This window comes from Neodiprion lecontei, chromosome 4, assembly GCF_021901455.1.
Source record: "Neodiprion lecontei isolate iyNeoLeco1 chromosome 4, iyNeoLeco1.1, whole genome shotgun sequence".
NCBI lineage: Eukaryota > Metazoa > Arthropoda > Insecta > Hymenoptera > Diprionidae > Neodiprion > Neodiprion lecontei.
The window spans coordinates 264,073-281,607 of NC_060263.1; the positions used below are offsets into that span (position 1 = coordinate 264,073).

At 39.9% G+C, this 17,535-nt stretch overlaps 4 protein-coding genes across 11 annotated transcripts; 2 read left to right on the forward strand and 2 right to left on the reverse strand.

Moving 5' to 3' along the window:
- Positions 1–97: 97 nt before the first annotated feature.
- LOC107218762 (zinc finger protein 696-like) lies at positions 98–2,502 on the forward strand. 2 transcript variants are annotated; one of them, XM_046737278.1, is made up of 4 exons: positions 98–797; positions 928–1,496; positions 1,619–1,985; positions 2,077–2,502. In XM_046737278.1, the coding sequence occupies exons 1-3, from the start codon at positions 681–683 to the stop codon at positions 1,950–1,952; spliced, it is 1,020 nt and encodes a 339-aa protein (XP_046593234.1). In that variant the 5' UTR covers positions 98–680; the 3' UTR covers positions 1,953–1,985; positions 2,077–2,502. The 2 variants fall into 2 exon arrangements, with proteins under 2 accessions (XP_046593234.1, XP_015512246.2); XM_015656760.2 differs by having other exon boundaries at positions 1,619–2,502.
- Positions 2,503–2,724: 222 nt separating this feature from the next.
- Positions 2,725–4,049, reverse strand: LOC107218763 (BRISC and BRCA1-A complex member 1). The gene has a single exon (XM_015656761.2). It carries the CDS (start codon positions 3,887–3,889, stop codon positions 2,918–2,920), a length of 972 nt encoding a protein of 323 aa, XP_015512247.1. The 5' UTR covers positions 3,890–4,049; the 3' UTR covers positions 2,725–2,917.
- Positions 4,050–4,916: 867 nt separating this feature from the next.
- LOC107218737 (high affinity copper uptake protein 1) lies at positions 4,917–13,460 on the forward strand. Of its 7 annotated transcripts, none has more exons than XM_046737281.1 (5): positions 4,917–5,207; positions 11,019–11,201; positions 11,301–11,533; positions 11,872–11,925; positions 12,423–13,460. In XM_046737281.1, the coding sequence occupies exons 2-5, from the start codon at positions 11,037–11,039 to the stop codon at positions 12,622–12,624; spliced, it is 654 nt and encodes a 217-aa protein (XP_046593237.1). In that variant the 5' UTR covers positions 4,917–5,207; positions 11,019–11,036; the 3' UTR covers positions 12,625–13,460. The 7 variants fall into 7 exon arrangements, with proteins under 7 accessions (XP_046593237.1, XP_046593236.1, XP_046593235.1 ...); XM_046737280.1 differs by having other exon boundaries at positions 4,919–5,207; positions 11,037–11,201; XM_046737279.1 differs by lacking the exon at positions 4,917–5,207 and adding an exon at positions 7,754–7,899 and having other exon boundaries at positions 11,037–11,201.
- Positions 13,461–13,641: 181 nt separating this feature from the next.
- On the reverse strand, positions 13,642–17,071 carry LOC107218766 (probable cytochrome P450 304a1). The gene is made up of 7 exons (XM_015656763.2): positions 16,929–17,071; positions 16,582–16,833; positions 15,337–15,509; positions 14,890–15,162; positions 14,430–14,719; positions 14,072–14,328; positions 13,642–13,959 (listed from the first exon to the last, which is right to left on the reverse strand). Exons 1-7 carry the CDS (start codon positions 17,026–17,028, stop codon positions 13,778–13,780), a joined length of 1,527 nt encoding a protein of 508 aa, XP_015512249.1. The 5' UTR covers positions 17,029–17,071; the 3' UTR covers positions 13,642–13,777.
- Positions 17,072–17,535: the final 464 nt, after the last annotated feature.

The window sequence follows — 17,535 nt, forward strand, 5'->3', positions numbered from 1 at the left end:
CAAGTCTAACTTATCCCGATTGTTGCAGATAAAAATAATATTTCGAAGTCTATGATCTGAAAAAGATAACATAGAAAATCAGGAGTGAACATTAACGTCAAAGAAAATGCCAGTTCGTGAATTATAACGGCTGCAATTAGTCATTTTTCGAAATAAAATAATTCTCAATTCAAGTACACACCTGCAATTCTATCGCGTTCTTTTGTTTGAGAGAGTGTGTGCAGAAACGTAGCGTTATGCGTTAGCAGGAGGGAGATTGGTACAGAAAAAGAGTGCGGTACATGGAATGAACAATGCGGTGGAAAGGGAAGGGATAAGAGACAGAGAATCAGAGAGAGGAATAGGGAAGTAACAATTGACACAACGGTCCAGAGAGAGTCAGTAGGATGAATATGGCGGCAACAGAAGAGGTCAAGAAAAAATCACCGATCTAATTGGAAACTCCGGACGGGTATTCCCCAACGCCCCCACCACGCTGCTTACGCGCGACAGGTCGGCCTTCTCCATAGTATCTCAGCCACTTGCCGGCAGTTGTCGTTTATACCTCGGCAAGCGGTGGTCAGCGACGTTGGGTTGCAGATACGTGGAGGGTCAGGACAGTTGCATTGATTCCCAACGTAGATCGAATTATAACAAGTTAATTTGTTGCAAAAACTCAACTTTCGACGTAACCCATAAATATGGCGTGTCAAGCTCTTGGACGGTGCCGCATCTGCGCTCGCAAGCACAAAATTGCCATCTACGGAAGCGAAGAGAGGCAGCATATCCTCATTGAGAAAGCCAACCTGAAGCTCATTGTGAGTTGACATTTTTCAATTTTTTATTTTCACCGTCTTTAACAATGATCGGAGCAACTATATAAACAGCATTTTTCGGTCAGAAAATTGACGGGCAAAGTGTAGAAAAATTAATCTTTCCACTTTGCAGATTTTGAACACCGTATGCGCAGTCTGCATTGCGAAAATCGAACGATTGATAAAGAAGATAGATCCGGATCCGAATTTCAGCAACGGCATCGAGCATCAGGACAGCTGCGAGACAAAGCCTAATGTAAACTTGCAGTTGCCGCAAGAAGGACCTCGGGAAAGTAGCGAAAAGGTGAATGAGAACAGTGAGAAATCTGCGTCTATCAGATCGACAGCAAAGGAGGTCGCATGTCCGTCCCATGCCGAGCCGAAGTCTGAAGCGTTTGAGGGTTCGTCCGTAATATGTGATGCATGCGTATCGTCTGAAGTCAGAAATATCCGTCACGCGAGTCCTCAATGGTCCGGGGATTTCCCGTCGGCGCTAAGTCCGTCTCTTCGTCCTTCCGACGATCACCGGCGATCAGGGGGTTCACAAGGAACGAAAAGAATGGTAAACCCATATTGCAAACGCCTTAGAAATGACCATTCAGATATTGGCGACATGGCTGATGAAACAATTACTCCGGAAAAGTCACGGAATGCGTCAAGAACACCCGCGAGTACCGACGAGGGGAAAGTGAACAGTTTATCGTAAGTTGGACCATGATCGAAAATCATACCGATTAGAGATTTCAAGAGCGCTGAATCATTTCTAATATTCATAGCTTTCCACTTTTTTCTTTTTCTTTCATTTCTTGATTTGTTTCGAATAGGCCGGCTGGACCTCCCGCGTGTGCGATTACCGTCAAAGTTCGCGGCTCGGACGCTAGTCTGTTGAGCGCCAAAAGGCCGGGCCGTTTCTTGTGGTGTGAATTTTGTCAGAAGAGGTTTACACATGCAGGCGACCTAAACAAACATCGCCGGAAGCACACAGGGGAAAAACCGTACGAGTGTAATCAGTGCCGACGGAAGTTTGCGCACGCTTCGAACTTGGTGAGGCATCAACGTGTTCATTCCGGCGAGAGACCGTTCGTCTGCACCGGATGCAACCGAACATTTACCAGGCGAGATAAACTGACTGTCCATGTTGCAGCGGGACGCTGCTAGGCGCCACGAACTATCTGAGTGGATAATTTACAGGTTAGTTTTGTAATCCCCGCCGCGTTATCGAACGATCTGAACGGAGGATTTATAGATTTTAGTTCTGTAATCCTCGCCGCATTAATTGCAGTCGACGTACATCTTGAAACAAGTTCTACAGAGGAATTATACCTCGAATTGTGCCGTCAGTGAGGAACTTATGCATCAGTGCCTAGAGCGATCCTTGCCATCAACAGTACGCAGAAAAGAGTATTATTGTTCGCAATACGCGATCACAAACAAAACTTTAAATAACCAACGAGCTTATTGAGCCGCAAAAAGTGTGACGATTTCGTACATCTATAAGCATTGTCAAATTTCAGATATTGTCGCAAAGCAAATACGATTGTCGTATTTCAAATCACTCTTTGCCTCGCGACATTAAACTACGCGTATCCTCACTGCTGGAGATATTTGGAGTTCGTTAAGCAAGAAACCTAGTATTAGAAATTACCTATAAGCAATATTTCTTAAATAAAATATGGTGTTATTAAACTACTATGTAAATACATCAATTTAACAGGAAGGGATACTGGTAATTCAATCTCAACAGGCAGCCTTTAGAGAAAATCAATATATTAGTCGTACACTTAACAATAAAGCGTGTGAGGCTTGTTATAATAGCCTTATTATATGCACTATATAGAAATTGAAAAGTGATGACATTACAAAATTTTTACAAACATAAGGATTGCAAATGGAATAGCTCATGATGAAATTGGGAATTGAACCCTGTGAGTTGAATCCTAATTGTTTTTATTGACCGAGCATAAAGTTTAATGCCTTAGTATTTTATGTTCCAAGCATTTGAAAATATACACCTATAGGTCTTTGATGCTACAAGTAAAACTGCAGATTACATATTAGGATGATCACGAGATCAAGGATGATATCAAAGTAAATGATATCGTCTCGGAGTAACAAAATCATTACTAAACATTTGAGTGAGTTTCTTCCTTTGTTCCAGGTATGCAAATGGTGTAACAAGCATTCTTTTGCAAGGGCCTCTGCATAGGATGCGCGAGTAATTTAGCCATATTGTCATGGAGCTTCGTGGCATTTCTTCCAACTTCTAGGATATAAGATAAATTTTTAGCGTCCAGAGCTGTGAGCTCGTTATAAACTTCCTCGCACATGTTCTCGCTACTTGGCGGTTCGTGAACGAACAAAGCATCCAGTACAAAGTATGGATTATCTGACAACAGCTCGAAAAATTTATTCCCTGTTCGAAACCGGGGAATGCAGTTTGACCGCGAGTAGATTAATATAGCCCTTGTGATGAACGAGGGGATTTCATTGGACTCCGTGTATCTTGGCAAATCGGTGTGAGTGATAAGAGCTTCAAAGACTTGGCTCAGGTCAAATGAAGTGTCATCTGTATTCAGTTTCTCTTCCACAAGGGAATCTAGGGTATTGAGAACAGTTTTGATGTTGGCGGTAAAGTCACAAACCCACTTGATCGACTCGGAGCATAGAGTCATTATGGCAAACTCATGGTTTCGATTGATCATCGACTTTGCACCAACAAAAATTTCAACAACTCTTTTGATTAAAAACATAGGCATGTAGGTAGCTCCTGTTCCTAACTTGAATTGGGTGCAGTCCTTTTCTTTGGTAATGTCAATTATCAGTACTATTTTCTCAGGCAAATTAATCTCTGGCAACGAGCGCACCATATCACTTTCGTCAGTCTTACATGTTCCCACTTCCTTCTTCACGTCCTGTTTATTGTGATGTTGCGTTGGCATAGTGGCGGCGAGATGGTTTTCGCGGATCGACGTTAGTGGGTTAGTCAGCTGCGTAGCCTGTCTCGCACCACTCACAATGTTCTCTATCGTTGTTACAGTCTGAAACCTCCGCGCCATCGACTGTATTTCATCGTTTGAATCCTGATTATCTATCATTTTTCACTACTTGGCAACATTCAACGATTATAACCTTTGCTGTGTGTCACACGTCAAACGCAGTCATATGCCAACAATAATCCAAACTGATGCCATGACTGATGCAAACAATGCAATTTGTGAAGCCCAGGTCGTGGCGGTCATGGGATAAAGAACAGGATAGACGGTAAAATGTGAAATAAAAATTCCGTCATCTTGCGGTAGTGCGAAAAACTAGCAGCACTTATGACGTCACGCCGGTTCAGGCGTCAAGCTACGATGCATTCCCAACGCGATACCGTTGTGTGAGGTCGCAACAGCACTCTCCGATAATTCCATAAGCTAGACACTAAATCTAATAGTGAAGACATGAGTTTATTACGTTGACTGAAGTATGTGATACTGGAACGAGTGCAGCCTATGCACGTTACTTGTGCTTGAAGCTGGTACGATCTTGGCGCACTCACAGCCACGGTCTTACAGCGGCTCCCACCGACTATCTCGCATAAAAGCGTTGACCGCCAGGCCAGAACTGCAGACGACGCGATTGTTCGGTTATCAGTTTGTGTAAATTTAACTGTAGATCATTCAAAGTTCAATGGTTGTGTACAAACTACGAAATGATTTGAATATCTGGCTTTCACACAATTTTTATCTATACGAAAATGTAATCAATTTCTAAATCAATTTGTACAGACCTAATTTATCCTACATATTACAGTACATTCATGATTATCAGGATTCATTTTATGATTTACACGGTTATATTTACACATTTTATACACTAATTTAATGACCTTTGCCGTAATTAGGATTTTTATTTATACATTGTACAATTTTTATGTGAATAGAAACAGAAATCTCAGAGGACGCATGTTTGTGCTCAGTCAGTAGATATTGTATGCGACACGTGCATACCAACATCAACCACAACTATCACTGTCTACGTACTCTATTTCATTTGAAGTGACCGCCGATTTAGTACGAAAATTCGAAATCTTTACGGTGTGGCGCTGCCGTCTAGTACTAAATCATAACTCATTCTGGCAACACTGTCATATAGAGATCAGTGCGCACACGGAACGTAGCATCTGAAACGTAGTCTGTGTTGATTTGAGAGTTTCACTCACGTTCACAAAGTTTTATACAATCTGTGGTAGTTGTGTCGACGTGAAAGTTGTTGGTCGCATGCCAATGGGTCACTTCGTTACCTGCTGGTGAACTATTTTGTCATTCAAGAACAAAGCTTGTTTGTCGGGATATTTGTGTTTAATTTTTGTTCAATCTGTGAGGACCAGCGCCCTAGATATCAGCGTAACATAACCTCAAAATTTTCAAGGTATGTCTTTTTCTCTTTCCTAATCCTAGTCTTCTGCCCATGGTGACCTAGGTTAGTGATTCACGCCAGTTGCACTTATGTAAAATATAAAAAATTAGATCAGCAGCATTCTGAGTTTCTCTGACGTGGGTAAATTTTGTGCAAAAAATACTTTCCCCCTTGTTCTCTGTCAACTGGGAAGATCATTGTTAATCCTCTTTTACGCGGTTATTGCTCCTCAGCGGATGATTCGTGAACGTTTTAATTAAACAATACGATTGTCCACGAATAATATCAACCACAATATTTGTCGGCGATTATTGACACTGGGAAAAACCGGGAGCGTCGCGAGCTTGTTTGACAATAACACGTCTCTCAACTACTTGGAAACAAATATACACTACGCACAAATAATCTACAAAGCATCTACGCGCAACAATTTAATTAATCGTCATCCCCAGGTGCGTAATTTCCGAAGGCTTTAACATCTGTTCGTTAATGTTAAAATTTCCACCATTGTAATATACCTAATTTTATAGTAACTGGCATGGCGTTACGTAGGACATAGAATGAAACAGCGTACGTAGCTGCACCTCGTTATATTGATATCGAACATGCTATATTAATTCGTTGCAATTGAACCAATTGAGACCAATATAAACATTCGTGTATTATTATCGGCACCCCGATTATAAACTCGACGATGTAACCATAAGGGAGCGTGCGCGTTTTATTCCTATAAGCTGTACCACTTGCTCTGCAACCAATGGTGTGCATAAAACAAGCGGTATAAGATATATATTCTAAATTCCGAGGAATGCGTATATTAACACTAGGAACTACCACACCAGTCAAAGTGTCTGGTATTTAAGAAATCGTAATGAAGGAAAATGATTGTATCAATATTATATAAAAATATTCTATTATTACATATTTTTTAAAGCAGTCATTTTGATTTAACTACCAGTATTGGTACAAATAGCGTCGTATTAATTTGTGTAATTTTAGTGCTAAACGCTGAATAATAATCACTATCGTCGCTTCTTTTTACGTCGCATTTCATTTCAAGCGTGATGTTCGATAATATTTTCTCAGATGTTCAAGCCATTGTTTTTATGATCCGAATCGTTTATGAGGGACAACAGAGTTGTAAAAAAAAATTGCTTATGACAATTATATAAATATTCCGGTATGCAGCGGTTAAATGTTCGATATTCGGTTTTGTTCTAATATCGTATGACGTATAATATCTATTACTGCGATCATTTTCATCATTACAATACGTGTGTGTGTTTCTTCAGTCATACCGATTTATTGACTCTTACGCTTATCATCTTGGGGAATTTCATCAAGGAAATTCCTTGACGGGAAGAATTCCCCTCACCTCGAAATTCTTTTATATATGTGTATAGACCTCCTCGTACCGTCCGTTCTCTCCGCAACTTTGACACACCCCTACAAATGACGAAAATAATTTATTCCTATTTGACTAACCGTGTCCGCTTGGTGATTCTGAAATCGTTCATATATAGTCATCTTGCTCATTGGAAAAAATTGCCTCCTTTTTCTTGTCCATATACCTAAATATAGTGAATTTTTTATTTGCACAGTTGATCCGTAGGCACACCCAATACGCCAATATTATACGGTAGATTGAAAAATTATCGAATATTATATACTGGTTATGCTGATGCAGCGATTACCGGGAGAGAAGAAAAATTGATAATTGTCTCATCGCATCGTGAGAAATCCGTCGTCCGGTTGTACCCGAGAGGTTGTACCGTTTGCACAAGGCGGCCTGCAACCTGATACACTGACAAGGAACCCTAGATCGGTCGATCCCTCCGATTTTCGTCGATTTCATATACGTTGTAATGCATCGAAAACTGAAAGATACGTAGTTTCTTTTCATCTATTGATAAACGGTTTACAGGGGTGAAAACTACCCCCAAGGTTGGGCTTCCAATGGGTCGGTTTCTTGATGCACTTGATGTATTAAGTAGTTGAATGAAACCAACGCTGAAACGTTCATTCTTTTCCCGAATGAAACATTTCAGCGATGGTCTCATTCGAATCTCCAAGAAGCGCTTCTATCCGAAATATGTACTCAGAAACCACCTGTTGGGTTCTCATTTTTAGGGGTCATTTTCGCCCCTCCAAACCGTTTACTGGCATATAAAAAGAAACACGTGTCTCTTAGTTTTCGATGCACTACAACATGTATGAATTAGATAAAAATCGGAGGAGTCGACATCCCAGAATTCCTTGTGAGACAATCATTGTTTAGATCGTGATTCATTGATTTAAAAATAACTTTCGTCTTATTCAGAACATTTTCATTTCTATCATAGAAACTTTCATTCAAGGGGGCAAAACAAAAATCAAAACTGTTTTATAAAGATAGATGTGTAATTCCGTATTTTGCGATCGCGATGTAGATAAAATTGGCCGTTCGATTTCTCCTACAGCAGCATTTCATGTCGACATCTCGATTTTTGGTGAAAGTACCGAACAGGTACGATTGCCTTCGGTTAGTTCCAAAGTTGTCCACTCACGATATACGATCACGTAGATCCTCGAGGCGCGGTGCACGATCTACATATGCAGACTTGGTATTTTTGTTTTTATAATGAACCGTGATCGTCGCAGCATATATGATGTGTGATGACAGTGCAACTAATCAGATTTTTGTGGTCTCTCTGGGAGAATGACGGTGGGTAAGGGCAGTTAACAACTAACTATAAGCCTGTGTATTCCGTATTACCGTGTCTTACGAACGTTCCTCCTGCAGAGTGTTATCTTCCAATACCTAAAATTCACGACTCGATTGGAACGTTTCTTTTGTTCTTTCTTGTTTTTCGTCTGCTCAAACTTTTACCGCCAACAGGTGTTTTTCGCGTCGTAAACTCCGAGCGAGAACGAAACGCGTAACGAAAGACGTGCGTACGTGTAATCGCGTACATCGTACAGAAAATGTCAAGTTAATCATTAAATACAAAGAAAATTTTTTTTTCTTTCACGGTTTAGTATTATCACACTGTGATTTTTCATTTTATTACTCCGCACGTGTAATGCCAGCGTGCAATGAATCGAACAAAGCTGCCTTTTTTTTTCTACTAAATTTGAATACCCGTACAATCGCAGTTGTAACTATAACAGTCAACCAGATGTTCAAAGGCGTGTTCGTTTGCTCGGTATGCGAATTTCTGAGTTAATGTTGATCGATCGGCTTCGCCGCTTGCTGCTGCGTTATATTCCGATATTCCAAACATTAAACATTTGATGGAAAATGATATTCTTCCAATGACAGACGCCACGAATGATTCGCCTATCACAGCAGCACGATCGTTGGCTTCTGATGCGGTACGATATAAATATTAGACAACAAAGGAATTCATTGCGCGTCATCGACATATTTGATTGAAAATTCTTCAGTCATCAAGAAGTCCAAGGTATTTCCTTTGTCCGACAATGGACGACGTATTTTCTATTTTCTGATTCCCTCTCTGTATCGATAATGTCTGTAAAAAAAAGTCGGTAAAAATGCCGTAAATATACCCCACAGCGAAAGGGTAAGATTTTAACCGATCAACTGGTATTGTATCATATCATATATGTACAAATTTGAGTAACTTTCTCAGTTTTCGACCGAATACCAGAAAAATTGGTATACAACCGTTTTATCGGATGCGAAAAGAATGATAAAATTCCAAATTTCGGCCTCAAAATCAATAGGGTCATTTTTAAACAACTCTGACAAAATACGAATTCGTGGCCTGAAAATGGTGTCATTGGATACGTAAATTTTGAACAGAGCCGCAGAGACGACTGTACCGGAATGGAATCCGCAGCATCAAAAACCTCCAGAAACAAATTGTTGTGTATTTTGGTGATTAATTTGCTTATATCAGTTTCGACACGAAAGCTGGAAAAACGCTTCCCAGTTAACCGGTTAATACACTTGATTTGGTCACACGTATTCTTCGTTTTTTCTGTCCCGCCTTATCAGCCGTGGTATTTTGCTTTCTTCATTTCAATGTAATGAATTCTTCGAATAACAACATATCTTTAATAATATAAACCACTTGAGGATATGCGGTTCTTCGTACGGTGTCATTTATTTTTTTCTGCGGTTCTGTTATTATCGGTACACCACACGAACGTGTTTTTCCTCACTTTTCTGAAGTGAATCTTGACCGGGCAAGAGACAAAAGTCTACATTATATAACACTGCAGCGCTGCCAGGGTTGTAAGTTTTTATGCAGTTTAAGTATATAACTGCTTACCCTGTGTAATTGAAAGGAGTTCACGAATCTCGATCCACATGTTATAATTTAGAAAGTCTGGCCCCTGCGGGTCTGCCATTCTTGTCGTTTTTTCTAACTCCGTTCCTTCGGCATATTTCAAATTAATTTGAAATCAGATTATACGCATATGTGTGCGAAGATTTTCAGACGATAGTTTCAACTGCAAACCTTGGAGGAATTTTTCTTATCTCAATTATCCATTGATAATTTTGACGAAGACCTTGTTTTTGCACCCATACCGATATGACCGATAAAATTATTATTACAAAACTGCAACCATATGTGATAACATAGCTGGTAGAAAGTGCGTGACTATTTTAAATCGAAGTCAATTACTGCAAGGCATTCTATCGCCGTCAGAGAAATGAAAACCTTCACCGAGAATGGCTATATTCGATGAACCAGATGTTATACGCGTGTTCCTGTAAGTATTGCTATTGTATAGCTAATTGAAAGCCGGCGCTGATCGACGTTCTTATATGGTTCAAAAGAGATTGGCATTCCAGATGTGCGTCCACGGGTATAAGAATTTTATCTTACTCGAATTTATGACTTTGAGATACTTGAAGGTAAAATATAAAATAGTTGTACTATACCTATATAGTTATAATCGATAGTCAACGACTTGGTCACTTTTCGCAAATGACATTATTAATTGATGGATTAATACGTCGTCAGGTTAAGCTGAGAAAGAGTGATATGAAACGTGAAACATGGTAAGCTGTACATATAGGGATAATTTGGCCTCACCTTTACATACGCGCATGCATGTATCAGCCAACGTGGTGGCCGCGGCAGTGGCTGAATATAGTACATGTCTAGTGTAGATACCAGCTGTAGATGCAGCTGGTTATATAGTTCGAGTTTCAGTTTGAGAATCAATTATTTGCGGTCAGCGATTAAACCGAGGACGCAACCACGCTCCAAGTTTCATGTGCAGCCAGTTGCTGGGTCTTATCGTTAACCATTTGCAATTTGCGATATTATTCTGCACGCGGGAATTTGATAACAAATAACGGTTTTGTAATACACTATGTGCCACCTTCGCGAAGCTGTGTCCTCTTCTGCTACGTTGAACGTACATACATACCTAATGTGTAATCTTAAAAAACGTGATGAAAATCAGTTGGTATAAAGTCATGTTGCACCTATTTTTGCAACTGGTTCAGGTATATCCCAGCCGGATATGCAAACGCTTTAGCGTGATTTTAGACGGAACAGAGCACTACCCAATGATAGTCGGCTGCAGAAGTTCGAATTGATAAATTCTGGAAATCGATAACAATGATTATTTTTGGGGAAATATAAAATAATGATCATAGTGATCAATCTATTCGTTTATTTCTCGTCGTATAACATTCATATTAAGCCGCACGAGTTATTGTGAAACATGAAATCTATCGAGTACACATCTTGGCACAACCAGATTGGTACCAACAGATTCTCTATACGGCGATGAATACAGTTTTAACTTAATTGTATCGTTTAAGGGTCAGTCTTCGAGCCGGTTTAAATACCTGAATAGTTTATTAAAAATTTCCAGATGTCCCATGATCACTTAAATTCGTCGAATGGGCACGCGGGTCACGAAGGACACATGATGGGGCATGCGGGAGGCGGAGGTCACGGCGGCAGCATGGAGCACGTAGGAGCATCCAGTGGATCATCCGCGGAAGCCTGCAGCGGTCACGGGATGCACGGAATGATGGTAATACAAGACCGAGATTTAATCACGATGTACTAATCTCGTGTTCGGTGTTTTACGAGACGCCTCTAACGATAAGCCAATAAATCTGGATCGTCCCAGATGGCGTTTCACGGTGGTTACTGCGAGACGGTTCTGTTCGACTCGTGGAAGGTCTCTTCGATCGGAAGCCTGGTGGGATCGATGATAGGTATAATAATAATGGCCGCACTTTACGAGGGTCTCAAATATTACCGGGAATATCTGTTCTGGAGGACGTACAACGCTTTGCAGTATCGAAGCGTTTCCATGCCGCAGGAGAAGAACGTTGTTTCCGAAGACAACAGGGTTGTACAGTGAGTATTCCGCATCTCATATGCTACGCAATGTGTTGCTTACCCTCACCCATCACCTTATGTTCTCCTTCCCAACTCCTTGTAATTAATTTTAAGACACAACTCTGACCGAATAATATAAAGTAAACGACATAATCGGAGTGCAGCGAGACTTCCCTCGTTGTGTTATGATACCACGTATAAAGACCATCATCGACGTTTACTGATTATCGGATGTAGCAAATCAATTAACCCCCCCCATAATCACGAGACCTCAACCTTTTACCTCTTACCTATAATGAAAATTGCCATATAGACATTCGTAAAGAGTTTGTCGCGATGCGAATTCACCGTTTTAGTTTTTTTTATGTTTTTCTTTTTAGTATGGTCGGAGAGGTGATACACAAGCAACCGTAAGTAACCGATCTAACGGTCGATTCTTCGCAACTTTTCCTCCTATCGTTGGAAATGTGTTTTAACACCTCGCACGACTAATAACGATTATCTCGATATATGTCTAACCGTCTTTCTTTCTTATCCCCGTCCCGAGTGCACGAATACACTGTGTCTTCTTAATTCGTATCCTTATTCCGTTGCACAATCTAAACTAGTTTTAGCTGCACCGAACAGCCATTAACTGCAAGGGCTAAACAGTATTCCCCATACTTATTCACTAACGGCTGCTAAATCACTGGAAAATACAATAAATTTGTCGATCATCGACCACCGCGGATTCGTCTGTGAAGTATGCCTCAATAATTTCCGCGTTTTCGTTAACAGCACGGCCGCATGAGAAGCTTTATACCTTCATAGCTATTATACCTAGAATCTTCTTTTCCAAACGTCTCATGCTCGCAAATATACGGTATGAGGCTCGGTATGTTAAAAATTAATTTCGCTTTATTCGCAGGCCAACAATGCTCTCCTGGATGCACACCTTTCAAACGTTCCTTCACATCGTGCAAATAATTATATCGTATTTCTTAATGCTGATATTCATGACGTACAACGTTTGGTTGTGCTTTGCCGTTGTTCTTGGTGCCGCCGTTGGCTACTTCCTTTTTGGATGGAAAAAATCCGTTATTGTTGACGTTACGGAACACTGTCACTGAGTCGCAGTAGGTATTCCTATACTGACCGTAAAATTGACAGGCACAATCATCCCAAGTAATATACGCATAGCATTATTGTTGTTGTTGTTGTTGTTGATATTATTATTATTATTATTATTATTATTATTATTATTATTATTATTTTATGCGTCGTTTAAAAATTTAAAAATTAAAATATTTAAAAAAAAAAGAAAAATTATTTTATACTGAGGAAATATTGTATTGACTATAATTATATTACTGTTCAACAACAGATTTTAGTGACTTCCATGAAACATCATATAGTTATCAAAAATACTAATTATAAAATTATAACGATAGGTTGTTGCCAGTGATATGCGGTGAACTACTAATATTCTTTGGGTTTTTAATTTTTTTCCAATACAGTAATAATTCATTTCGCGGCATGAAAAATCTCTTTCGGTTATATCGGTAATTAATTTTTGGTAGAAAACATTTCTCAAACAGTTGGTGAAACTCGAAAACAATATTATACCTACGTTAAATACGTATTTAGACTTAAGAATTTAAAAAAACCGCTACTTTTTAAATTGACCTATATTTATAATTTATTAATCATATGTACATATGGTTGATACTACTACCTATATATCGCCAATATATTAATATTGTATTATAATAAGGTGTGAATCTGTGATTCGGAAATAAGGCTATGCGAGTCTTTTTTTCGCATCCTCATTTTTATCGATTTCCCTCGCCTCGCGTGCAATCTGTGAGAAGATTTTTCAACAGATAACGCAAAATATGTAAGATATCAGATTCTATGTTCTACATATGAAAGACATGAACTTTTCAATAAATTAGCAACACAATAACTCATCTGTTGTATGTATTTCGATTGTAGTGTATTAAAATATGATTAAGGATGCGAAATAATTTCAATGATTGCAGGTATATACGTGATATTTCTAATTAAAAACAAAAAAAGAAAGAAGGCAAAAGATTTACGTAAAACATTGTGTAATCGTATGGGTAATTTGAAGAAAAACGACAAGAAACGTCGAGATCAATTTATTTTTGCGGTAATAACGTGTGGTGAATTAACTATAACCAATCGGTATAGAAAATGTAAAATAGAAAAATAACTAATCATTACGGTAAACGCTACGTCGAGTAGAGAGATGCGGTGCTTCTATTTACGGGGAGTAACTCTGGCCCAAAAGTCTTTCGGACTCGTAGCGAATCCTGGAATCCGATCCTCCAAGGACGACGGCTCGCCCTCGATGAAAGAGAAGTCGAAATTCTGGACAAGGGTACTGAAGGTGAGGAATAAAAATTGTCTTGCGAATGTCTCGCCGGCGCAAAGTCGTCCCCCTAGATTACGATGCGGAGAATATGATGATCATGTACTAATTGTCAGTTGTCGCTCTCGACAAGTTTGATTGTCCGTAGAGTGAATACGGAGATGAAATACTCGTATACTCACCTGCGCCGAACGGCAAAGAGCGGTCCTTCCCCATGTGGCCGTCCTCGGTCAGGAATCGCTCGGGACGAACTTCTTCTGGATCACCCCACATCTCTGGATCGTGATGCATGGAGTAGAGGTCGGTTACCAGAACTGCGTTCTTTGGGACGTCGAAACCGTCTAGCGTACCCCTCTCCGTCGCCCTGTGAGCTACCGACCAAGGTGTCATCGTCTCCACTCTCATAACTTCACGGATCGTTGCTTCGACGTAGGGAAGACTGAAGCGAGGAGGAGAAGCACAAGGCACATGTGTAAAATATAAAGGACATGACTGAGGATTTATCTTGATAGTTGAATTAGTGAACAAAAATGAACCCACTTTACTCTGTCGTTCAACGTGATTAGCCGATCCCTGCCGATCACCGTATCGATCTGCTTTTGAACTTTCTCCATGATGTGAGGATGGTGCATCATGTACTTGATTATGATCGTCACGGCCCACGGGTTAGCTGTTAACGCTGGAAAAATCAGGTCCGTACCCAGCATGAGGACCTGCTCTTCGGTGATTGTCGGAAATCCTTCCTCGTCCTTCAGTCTTTTAATACACGTGTCGAGGAAGCCTCTTTCGGCATCGCCGATAAACGACGCCTCGTTCGTTCCGAAGCGTTTCTGGATTTTTATGTGACAAGTATCGTACGAAGATGGTTAATAAACCTCACGAAAAAAAAACCGAACTCATGCTTAAATTCTCATAAGAAAAAAATTGAGAGCGCGAATTTACACCCAAGTTGAGGGCTTATTTAAGTGAAGGCGTCGGCTGACGTGACGTAAAAACTCACTTTGATAAAGTTTGTTATCCCCGTCGACCCTTCGATGAATCCGGGATAAGAAAACCCGTGAGCGAAGTGGCGAATCCAAGGAGTGACCAATATCGCACCTCCGGTCGTGTCACTGTTTCTTTGAAATTTTGCGGCGGCCCTTGACACGACTCGCAGCTTCTCGTGATCAGTTCTCGGTAAACGTTCCCCGGTGAATATCGTCAGAAAGAAATTGGCTGCTGTTGGATAGAGGATATCTGGAAAACGGACCATGCTGCCGTCCTTGAGCACCTTCTGCAACGTCGAAACAAGAGGATTTACCAAGTGTTTTGCGCATATCGCGAATTTCGTGAAAAACCGCGGCTCCGATTCTGATTTCTTTACAGCCGTTGAGAAAACATTTTCACCAGTGTAAAGAAAATCACAATCAGGCGCCCGGATCATCGTTCAGCTCTCTATAATTCTTACCCGCTCGTTCTCGTTGGCGGGACCACTTTTTAAGGTGTCAAGCAGCACGCCCAGCTCCTCCGCAAAATCGCTCTCAGTCTTGTCCATTCGTCGTCCGAACCCGAATTCCCTCATATACCTGAGGGCAAACCTCCTTTGCTCTCTCCATTTGTCACCATCGGTGAAAAAGATGCCTGCATGATACCGGGGAAATCCTTCTTTTATCAATATGCAAAGCATTAAAAGTCTATGCAACTATACAGTACGGCGTTCTTACTACGGATTAGGAGTCTATTATTATACGCTTATCAATTCTTAAATCATTGTTTTGATATTATGCAGTCAAATAAATAATCGCCAGGTGGACCTAAGGTAATTGGTGATTCTTGAATTACGTTGCATATCATGGCATAAGTCGCGCGATACGGAGAACCTGTGACATTTCACGAAGAAGATAATTTAATCCTTCATTTTGTCATTTTGATCACGTAATTTGTTATCCCGCGAATTACTGCAAGCATAATAACGAATAGGACGTGGGTGTAAAGTGTTGCGTAAAGCCATTCGTGTTGAAATTTCAATGCGTTGAATCAGATTATCTGCCTGTTGGGGTCAATTGAATCGAGAATGAAACGAATTGTGTTGTAAAGATAACTAGGGAAAAACAAATGGGATAACAATCTCTATTAATAACAACCATGTTGCGAATTTATGCGTCGTATTGTATTCTTCGTCGTTTGTTAAATTTACCACTGCATTCGACTTCATCAATTTTATCTCAAATATCACATTTTCGGATGTCCTTGCAACATGTAATTTTTCGATATAATTTTAATTTAATTTCTCAATGTTTGAATTGATATTTAATCAACATAATTTCCAAATCCTGCAATTCAAATTTCATGACACGAATAATATTCCAGTGGCGATGTATACTAAAATGAAGATTTGAAAAAGGGTTTCTCGCGCTGATGAGTCGCAGACTGCAATTGCGACGCAATAATACATCCCACGACACATTACAACGGCATTAATGAAGTATAATAAAATTCAATTCCATTACTTTGCAGCTAGGTTGCTTATGAAATATTTTCAATGTGCAAAACTCGGAGCAGATGTCAATTTTAAGATTTTGTTATTTTTGTTTTTTTCTGCCAGCTATTACAGGAGAAGAAAGTACCAACGATTGCTAACTCTTTATAATTACGGAAAGAGTCTCGTACGATCAGATATTGTTAATTTTCATCCAACTATACGTATACTGACCTAATTTTTTTCCAAAAGCTCTCGACGTAAATATGAAAGCATCGGTCAATCTTCCGTCGTATTCTTTCTTCGTGAGCAGTTCCTTGATACTATTGTAGTTCGTCGCAACTATCGTGTAATAATCGCCCAGCCAGCATCCTACCACTTTGGATTTGTACTTTTTGGCGTAATAGTGGATCGTTTTGTGAGGAAAATTGTAGTTTCCCCAAAGAAGGAGCCAATAGCTACCCCATATTGGGAACCGAGGTAAACCTGTGATAAAATAGACTGTAATATTCGGCAAAATGAAAGAATCACTTGAATTCGGAGGCGTGCGAATAGTTTAAATTCTTTCTGCATCCTTTTACCTGGAGGTGCATTTGCTAAAGGTTTACCGAATACGAAATTATAGAACTTATTTAATATAACGACGAGCAAAATTAATAACAATGCCAACACCACAGGCATTATGGAACGGAACGTGCTTCTCCCGATGCCGCAGAGCGAATTAATGAGATTAGCCTCAAACCGAGGACGTTATTATATGCTATTTATATATTCGTGGCTGATAATACTTACGGGTTGCGCATTTTACTTATCTACCAACATTTACCTCTCATTGCGATAGAGGAATCGTGATGGTTGTAATTGCAAGATGTAGGTATTATATCATGTCGCGTGTCTAATGGTATAAAGATGTATGCGTCAAAAAGGCGAATTTGGTGGTAAAAGGTGGTAAGATATATATATTTTCTAACACTGTGTGCAAAATTCGATTTTGGGCACTGGTTTGTGTTCCCAAAATGTTAGATTTCCCAACGCATTTTGATAGCGTGCGCAAAATCCGCTTTGCGTAGGTACATGCAAAATCCGATTCGTGTACTCAAATAATATTGAATTATTTGTTTATTGCCTTTGTATTATAAAAATTCCTTGCCAAAAGAAAAAAAAAAAAAAAAAGCGTGTGTGTCAGCT

What these genes read in the sequence shown, in the direction of transcription:
- LOC107218762 (XM_015656760.2), top strand. Translation starts at nt 681, where the DNA reads ATGGCGTGTCAAGCTCTTGGACGGTGCCGCATCTGCGCTCGCAAGCAC. An exon ending in AAGCCAACCTGAAGCTCATT is followed by an intron (nt 798 to 927) that starts GTGAGTTGACAT and finishes TCCACTTTGCAG; the next exon opens with ATTTTGAACACCGTATGCGC. An exon ending in GGGAAAGTGAACAGTTTATC is followed by an intron (nt 1,497 to 1,618) that starts GTAAGTTGGACC and finishes TGTTTCGAATAG; the next exon opens with GCCGGCTGGACCTCCCGCGT.
- LOC107218763 (XM_015656761.2), bottom strand. Translation starts at nt 3,889, where the DNA reads ATGATAGATAATCAGGATTCAAACGATGAAATACAGTCGATGGCGCGG.
- LOC107218737 (XM_046737279.1), top strand. An exon ending in GAAGACAACAGGGTTGTACA is followed by an intron (nt 11,534 to 11,871) that starts GTGAGTATTCCG and finishes TCACCGTTTTAG; the next exon opens with TTTTTTTTATGTTTTTCTTT. An exon ending in GAGGTGATACACAAGCAACC is followed by an intron (nt 11,926 to 12,422) that starts GTAAGTAACCGA and finishes CTTTATTCGCAG; the next exon opens with GCCAACAATGCTCTCCTGGA.
- LOC107218766 (XM_015656763.2), bottom strand. Translation starts at nt 17,028, where the DNA reads ATGCCTGTGGTGTTGGCATTGTTATTAATTTTGCTCGTCGTTATATTA. An exon ending in ACGTTGAACGACAGAGTAAA is followed by an intron (nt 14,329 to 14,429) that starts GTGGGTTCATTT and finishes TCCTCGCTTCAG; the next exon opens with TCTTCCCTACGTCGAAGCAA. An exon ending in CTCTTTGCCGTTCGGCGCAG is followed by an intron (nt 13,960 to 14,071) that starts GTGAGTATACGA and finishes ATCGTAATCTAG; the next exon opens with GGGGACGACTTTGCGCCGGC.